This window comes from Pollachius pollachius (genome assembly GCF_949987615.1).
Source record: "Pollachius pollachius genome assembly, chromosome: 2".
Classification (NCBI taxonomy): domain Eukaryota; kingdom Metazoa; phylum Chordata; class Actinopteri; order Gadiformes; family Gadidae; genus Pollachius; species Pollachius pollachius.
The window spans coordinates 16,295,632-16,304,430 of record NC_136935.1 but is presented as its reverse complement, the minus strand read 5'-3'; the positions used below and the strand labels follow the sequence as shown (position 1 = coordinate 16,304,430).

Sequence of the window (8,799 nt, the reverse complement as noted above, 5' to 3'; positions counted from 1 at the left end):
AGGATATGATGGGAACCCTGACCCCGCCCCCCCCCCCCCCCCCCCCCCCGAGCACACACATACAAACACACACACACACACACACACACACACACACACACACACACACACATTCACACACACTCACACGCGCGCATACACACGCCTCCAATCAATTAGTCAATCAATTAGCCAGCCTCCAATCCAAGCAGCATCACAAGGCAGATTAGTTCTCTAATGTTCAAATGAATTCTTAAACGCAGATAATGGACCCGGAATGAGTTTATTATTTTCGGGAAACAGAATTGTTGGGCTCTTGTGTTCGTTCCCAGAGTGAATGTCGGATGACCCCGTCTCGTTTACCATAACAAAATAAACATGTCAGACATTTAGATGGATGAGGTCATTCTCTAATTGACAGGTTATTCATATGTAGTTAGGTTCAACCTGGAGGTAATTTAAATATGACTTGTTTTCCGTTACAAGCATTTTATCAAAATGAGGATTTTCAATTTGGTATTAAAAAACTATAATCGCAGCCATGTCCTCAAACAATATTAATTGTGCTCGCTTCTGTTTAAAGGGCACAGACTAAATCAAAACATATGCCATTTTATTGCACATTACATTCTGAATATAATATATGATGCGTTTAACGGATTTCGGATCCAAAGAAGAAACGGATGACCATTTTAGGTCAAAAAACAGGAGTAATGTCATAGCCTACTTCAGTATTAATGTTTGTCCAAACGCCTGTGACTGAAGCTGCTTGAGGAAGAAAGCGTAAGCCGATTTAAAAATCAATAACATTAAAAAACTATTTTAATTGCAAAACCTTATTATCTTCTCGCATATAAATCAAATCGATATAAAATAAAGACTGTAGATGGTCGCCTTCAAAAGCAGGTCGTCCACAGACGGTCGCAGAGCAATTCTTCCCATCAACTTTCCTCATCCTATCCTCGGACCTGCAGCAGACTTTGAATTCTGCGGGCTTGGTTCCGGCCTGTGATTGGCCGGCCGGCAGCTTACCTACATGCAAATGAGGCAACGCAACAATACCTCCTATGCTCCAGAGCTGGTGGAGGTGGATCAAGCATACACTTATGTTTCAGCTCCCAGAAAAACAACTCGACTTGCCTCACTTTTATCCCATCGCCCCATATCTTTTTTTTTTCATTATAAAGGTAGCGCGTTTTACGCATCCGATGTGGCATCCCGGGAATCAATACTAACAACCGCAGTGGGAAGCGCACACTAGATAACACCGATTTAGTCCAGTTACTGCTTCTGTTATGAGGCGAGGATGAGTAACACAGAAGACAGCGGAAATAAGTGCTCTTCGGGGCCGATTTCCAGCTTCACCATCCAGTCAATTCTGGGCAACAAGAGCCCGTCCGAGTCGTCGCGGACCGCCGGGACGAAGGAGCTCTCCAAGGGGCTGGCCGGGCCGCCGTCGCGGAGGCGCTCCCTTTCCGTGTCTTCCGAGGACGAGTGCAGCGCCGGGGAAGACTCGGCGGATTGTTTTTGCTCGGATACCGGCCACAGCGAGCCATGCACCCAGCATCAACCCCACAACTTCTCGTGTTTAGGTAAGCATTGTTTTACTCACTGTTTTTTTTTTATGTAGGGAAAAAAGGGTTTACTTTGGAATTGGCGGATTAGGGTCCTGAACCAGCAAATTAAAGCATGTAGGGGGGGGGGGGGGGGGGGGGGGGGGGGGGGGAAACACGCACAAGACATTTAATATTGTAAACTGATCGAAAGATGGGCCACAAAATTGAAACTCACAGTAAACATGAAAGTGCCCATAAATATGAATACTCGACCAACCTGTTTCCAAAACGGGTTCTGTCTCAAGTCTGAAGCATATGTTGTATTTGTATATGTTTGTGTTCCTTCATGTGCAGCCGATCCTCTTGATTTTAGATGTATCATCGCTGCAGCAGTGAAGAGTGAAGAGGTCACATAATTAGCCCCTTTGTTTCCTCTCATATCCCATTTAATTGAGTCGGCTAATTGATTAAACATGTTTTCAGAATGACTCCACTAGCCTGCATGTCGTTTGAAATGAGTGGTAAAAAAAATAGCCCGCATGATTTGATTAATAGGCTCATGGCCACTAAGCATACTTAAATTAAATTGTTTATTTTAAAAAGGCTTTTAGCGGTCGATTTAGCAAGTCAAAGATCATTCTGAATAATCTCTCGTACAGATAATGCAGACTATTTTGTATTTTCCGGTGGGAGTGCGTGCACGCGCGCGAGCGTGTGTGTGCATGCGTGCGAGCGGGCATGTGTGATGCAAAAAGTATGAAGTCAACGCATTCATTTTGCCCTTTTTATTTTTTCCTTAAACAAATGAATAACCTGCACATGCAACATGCATGACGATCCAATTCCAATTATCGCTATTGTCTGCTCCATTGTTGGACCTGTCACTGTAAGTGAGGCTAGGGAGAGTATTTTCATTTATCGCTCCAAAAAAAAAAACACCCTTGACACTGTCCTGCTCCCCATCCTGTTCAGGTGCCCCAAAGAGACTGCTCTCAGTGGCGGACGGCACCGCGCGGCGGCCTCACCATCACCTGTCCCAGAATCCGCTGCAGGATTACAAAGAGGAGCAGGAGCGACCATGCGGCCAGATGTCGCCTCTGTCCGAGGAGCGGCAGGGCGGGGAAGGCGGGGACAAGCAGGGCAGCAACTCTGCCAAGAAGAAGACTCGCACGGTTTTCTCGCGCAGCCAGGTGTACCAGTTGGAGTCCACCTTTGACATGAAACGCTACCTGAGCAGCTCGGAGCGCGCGTGTTTGGCCTCCAGTCTGCAACTGACGGAGACGCAGGTGAAGACGTGGTTCCAGAACCGCAGGAACAAGTGGAAGCGGCAGCTCTCCGCGGAGCTTGAGGCGGCCAACATGGCCCACGCCTCGGCACAGACATTGGTTGGGATGCCGCTGGTTTTCAGAGATAACTCCTTACTGCGGGTGCCGGTGCCGCGGTCCATCGCCTTCCCCACGCCGCTCTATTACCCGGGAAGCAACCTGCCAGCGTTACCCTTATACAATCTATACAATAAGATTGAGTACTGACTGGAGACACGAGACAGCAGTCCCCACACAAAATAAACTTTAACCAGTCGACATAAAAAATAATACATTGATACAACATAACAACTCTTATACACATCATGACATATCCCTTATGTATATTATATCACTTTAATTGTTGAGGATATTCTTATAATGCTACGACTGTGTCACACAAGAAACAACACGCGTGCCCATGTATAAAATACACCATGTGTATAATTATAATTATAATGGTTTTGTATTTTATTTAATTTCCCTGCTTCCCCTTTACTTAATTAATAGGATTTTATAACGTGAGTAACGTATTCATATCACTATAAGGGAATAAAGGATTGGACGTTATACCAAAAAACTATCTGAATGTATTTAAATAATTTTATCTATATTTACATATGATTGGTTGTTCATCAGATAACAAAAGCTGTCAGTCACAAAATGAAATGACAAACGTTTATTGTTACCTATGCTTCCATGTGGGCAGAACCCAATGTTTTTACTGTAATTTAGAACTTCAAAATAATCTTCTCATTCAATAAATTTTCTATATCAGTTAAATGCTGGTTTGCCTGGTATTATTTTAATTCTGATTATGTTTAATTTTAAAGATGTTATTTTACTGACATATGCTTTAATTTAGATGTTAGTACATATAAGTACGCTTTTATAGTCGAGCAAGGGTTTCATCCTGGCCTCAAGCGACCCAGTCATATGCAGATTTCTCAAGTGAGCAAGCAGCAATGAGGAACCATTACTGCTTGCTGTATTGTGTATTGTGTATTGTGTACTGTATTGTGACATAACATGACTGCTAACTTTGACACATAGAGTGGCTGTCACACACACATTTAAAAAAGGTCATAGATGAAGTATATGAAACAAATATGACAATGAATACATCCTCCTTTAGGACATTCAACACAGTGTGAACTTTACTTTTAACCCGGATATCAGTCTGTCCATTTCTCGTCTACATTTCCAAGACCTATACTGTTTTTGTTACTTCAATCAAGTGTGTCTGCAAATAAAACAAACAGAATTACACCATTATTTTAAAACTATTCATAAAAACATGGATGAGAGTGTCCCAGTTAATCACCGTATGACACAGAGTTAACAAAAATTCTTCTCTGGCAAAGGAGGAATAGTAATGAACAACATCGCAGGCCCACTGTGCTCCTGGGTAGGATTCTGCAGTCATTTGAAGTCTGCACGTATCAGGATCTCAAGCATCAGGCCTTGGAAGTAGAAACCCGATAAAGAGACACAGGGTCAAAGTTCAACACTCTTGTCTGCATTTTTGTGGAAGTAATAAGGTACAACATTATTAAAAAAAAGATGGATACTTTAATATTTGGGTGATTTATCATTATTATTGTATTTCTTTTGGAACTTGGTCATTTTTATGAAAGAAACTGGAAACCCAACTTGGTACAGGCCTTTTAAATCCTATGAGCATGATTAGCTAAAGTCAAATGCACATGCAATTACATGCATATTATATATATTCAAACTCAATCTCTCTCTCTCCCCCTCCATCTCTCTGTCTGTCTGGCTCTCCCACACACATATGCACACACTTAGGGTGCACTCACGCACGCACACACACACACACACACACACACACACACACACACACACACACACACACACACACACACACACACACACACACACACACACACACACACCAACAGAAACCCCTATCTGGGTATGTGTGTGCGTGTGCCTGTGGACACCCAGACATATGCCAGCTTTCCTTGGATGTCACATCATGTACAATGGATCTACCGCCACCTCCATCCACGCTATCGCTGCGCTAATGGCTACATTACCTATAGCAGAGTCACAGCTAGCGAAGCTCTGCTGCCCGCTAGATTATGCCTGACCCAATTTCTGCAGCAGCTGCACGGTGTTCTGGGAAAATGGAAAGCGTTAGACAACAGTAGCCGTGATTTATGGGTCACTTCGGCAGGAAGGGTGAGGTGGTGCATGAGGATGAAATTGTGACAGATAAGAGTGAGCCCAAGAAGAAGAATGCATGAGGAAGATAGAGGGATGGCAGGGAGGTTATGGAACAGTTATGAAAAGGAGCAATAGCTTCACGTGAATGAAGCTGTTTATTAGTTCCTCACCGGTCATTATGTCATCAGGTGTGACAGCAACACGCCATTCCCATAAATTGATGTTTGCACCCTACTGGCTTCTGGGAAATCTGCATGACCTGTCACCTATAAAGTTGTTAGATTTTCCGTACAGGGTTGATGGTACACGATAGAGAGGCAGATAAAGTGAGAGAGGGGGGAGGGAAAAGAGAGAATAAAACAAGAATTTGAGATTGAAAAGACGGAAGAAAGCAGGAAGGCAGGAAGGCGAGACAGTGAGAGATGGAGAAGAGGTCGGTACGTATGCAACTATGTATCACATCCATGTCAGGTGTGAATTACACATTTTAATAGCACAGCAATGAAAATGATTTGGAGCGGTTTAGCCGGGGAAGAGACAGTGGAAGGCGATGTGGTGATGAAGATTTGTTGAGACGCTGTGTTGTGCCTTAGGATTCATCAAACTGGCCCGGTAAGGTGAGAGGCAAGTGTAATTCACTTTACAGCGTAATTTATGATAGAAGACGTGGAGGGCCTGCTATACATGGGGTAGGAGGAGAGAGAGGGAAAGAAACAGAAGGCATTGTGCAAAATAATTACCCAGACATTTCTTAATGTTATTTCCAGCAGATGGATCATGCTAGAATGTCAGTGTAGTGGTGCACTGTTAAATTCAATTGTTTACTGCAATCAACCTAACATATTTGCATTCAAATTCAACTGTATATAATATGTTTATGTATGTGCATGTATTCATAGATGTCCCTCCTCTGGGAATGATGACATACAATAATTTTTCAGATGAACACTATATCCCCCTCCTTTCTTATAGCATTTTGAATAAGAGATTCTATTTGTGGAGCAAACCGCTAATATGTTTACAGGCCTTTGAATCCAAAGTGTGTAGGTGTGCATGTTTTCGCCTGTTCTTTCCTGGATGGGCTCTGAAACACAACACCCATAGAAGGCCCCACGACAAGAGTTTGGAAAACGATCGCGAGGCATTAAGCCAGACAACTTTGAGGAGCTGTTTTGCTCCCTAAATGAATTTGCACGGCAGCATAACGAGGTTCGGCCAGGCAGACCCTGTCATCCACCAGCCTTTAACCAGCTTCTGTATTTATGGGCGAATGGTTCACAAAAAGAGGGGGGGGGGGGGGAAAGACCTTGGACCACCAGAAGTGATTTTTTTTTCACTATTCTGTTTTATATCAACTGGGAATGAAGGAGCTGAAGGGAAATTGTGTTTGTATCCCCCAGCCCCCGTAAACCCCCCCTCCCCTCCCCCCTGGTCCCCTCCCCCTCCACACCCCCTCCCCCTATCTGCAGACAGATACATGTTAACAAGGCAGAAGCCTAGGCAACCTGTATACAAATATGTCAGGGACTTCCCATGCAGCATGTCTTTGACATACTAGGGGGCTGCTAAAAAGCAAGAATGGCACTCTGTGAAATTCAGAAGAGAGAAACAAGGTGCTGACGTCATTGAGGGTGCTTTCCTATTATTTAGTCCAAGACAGAATATAGGTCACCCCAAAAATATTGAACTTTTTTATTCTTTCATTTCAATTTAATATTTTCTCGCAAATCATTCACTCCAAAAATTACGGAGGCTACCTCTTTTCCGTTGAATTCATCCATGGTCTTAAGACTCAACATGTGAATGTATTAGTTAGGCACTTTATTGGTATTACACCTAATCGCTAAATTACCCACCATTTCTTCATCTGCTTTTATTGTAAAAAAAAACAACACATTGTAGCGCCTACTATATGGATTTGCGACAAAGGGAGGTTGCCTATTAGTCTAGAGATAAGGCCATTAGCATTACCTTTAACACTATAATGGATTTGATGTACAATTTTCCACTCTCCGTTTTGTATTTGTAAGGATAATAGGTGGATTATCTTGGAGACTTCTCGCTGCATAGGGGGCCACACTGGGTGCTCTGCAACAATTGTTTCCAGAGCACCCGCCCCCTCCCTCATCCTACCTCCCCCCCTTCCTCTAAGACCCCTCTCCGAGAGGGAGAGAGAGAGAGCAGCCAGGCAAAGATAAAGCAAGTCATTATTCTATTAAAGACCTACAATCTTTGTAATGTGACTTGCAGCGGTCGGCAGAAGTAGCAGGCCGCTTCTTCAATATCCTGGACATTATTTGCTCGTTTAGTTAAATGATGTTTCTAATTCCCTCATAATTACATGTAATGAGGCTGTCTCTCCCGTTTTGTTGCAGCTTCGTCTTAATACCGAATGGCATGCTTTCTTTTTTTTCTTAAAGGGGTAATTACCTCTCATGAGGCCAGGGAGCGAGGCTGGGGTTTGTTGTACGCTGCACACACGGCAAATTGACTTGTTTCCTGTCATCTTGTCTTCCCGCAAATTGGTAAATTAAGTTTCTCGGGCCGAGCATTAGAACTGTTAAGTCTGCTTTCTCGGCTCTCCCCAGTAATTGGCTACACTGACAGAGAGAGCGGTCCGGCTGTGTGTGTGTGTGTGTGTGTGTGTGTGTGTGTGTGTGACTGTGTGTGTCTGTGTGTTTGTCTGTCAGTCTGTGTTAGTGTGGATATGTTTTGTGTTGTGTATGTATGTATGTATGTATGTATGTATGTATGTATGTATGTATGTATGTATGTATGTATGTATGTATGTATGTATGTATGTATGTATGTATGTATGTGTGTGTGTGCATGTGTGTGTGTGTTGGTGTGTGTGTGTGTGTGTGTGTGTGTGTGTGTGTGTGTGTGTGTGAGTGTGTGTGTGTGTGTGTATGTGTGTGTCTGTTAGTGTGAGTATGTTTGCGTATTTAGATAATAATTTATTAATACACATTAATATTTGGTCATCATGGACAGTCATTTAATGTCTTTAAATATTCAATGCTAAAACCAAGTCCATTTTTTTAAGACATCAATAATAACGTATTATTATTTTCCATTTGCTACAGTGAGTGGCCATTGAAAGAGTAGTTCTTCAATGTAAAGGAACAGACAGGTATCCCATTCTGACTTTCTTGGTGTAATCGTAAAGCAGAATTATCCATTTAATTTACATTGACCTTTTTTAGTTTAATTGAAATCCTAGCAAGAGGATTAATCACAGTTTAATTTAAGTTTTACCAACCAAATGCCCTTTAGCAGTTAATGACCATATACATCTTATGTATCTATGTATCTATATTTATATCTATATCTCTCTATATATATATATATATATATATATATATGTAAATATACATATATATTTACATCATTCCTTATGATTTTTGGTGTACTCCTTCATCTAGGAAATCGTTGTGGTTATTCTGAGAGATAATTAATACTTAAATTATTATTGACAACAAACAAAATGATTATCGACCATCATCGCACAATCAACAAAAACTAAAACAAACCAAATTCAACCAACCAATAACCAAATCAAAACTAAATGACCCTAAAGAACCCGGAACCCCAAGGCCCCCCATGGGGAGGGTTCCTCCAGCGATGGTGTCCCTGGCCCGCCCCCCCCCCCCCCCCCCCCCCCGGCTCCATCCAGTGGTCCGCTCCAGCTCCACTACCCATCGTGTCTTCTCCAAATGGCCCAGCTGCCACTCCTCAACCGCAGCCCTCACAGCCGTGTCTGAGGGGTT

General features: G+C 42.8%; 1 protein-coding gene across 1 annotated transcript; it reads left to right on the top strand.

Moving 5' to 3' along the window:
- Positions 1-1,285: 1,285 nt before the first annotated feature.
- hmx2 (H6 family homeobox 2) lies at positions 1,286-3,118 on the top strand (the record flags this gene model as incomplete). The annotated part of the gene is made up of 2 exons (XM_079730485.1): positions 1,286-1,571; positions 2,508-3,118. The coding sequence occupies 2 exons, from the start codon at positions 1,286-1,288 to the stop codon at positions 3,065-3,067; spliced, it is 846 nt and encodes a 281-aa protein (XP_079586611.1). The 3' UTR covers positions 3,068-3,118.
- Between the last annotated feature and the right edge of the window lie 5,681 nt (positions 3,119-8,799).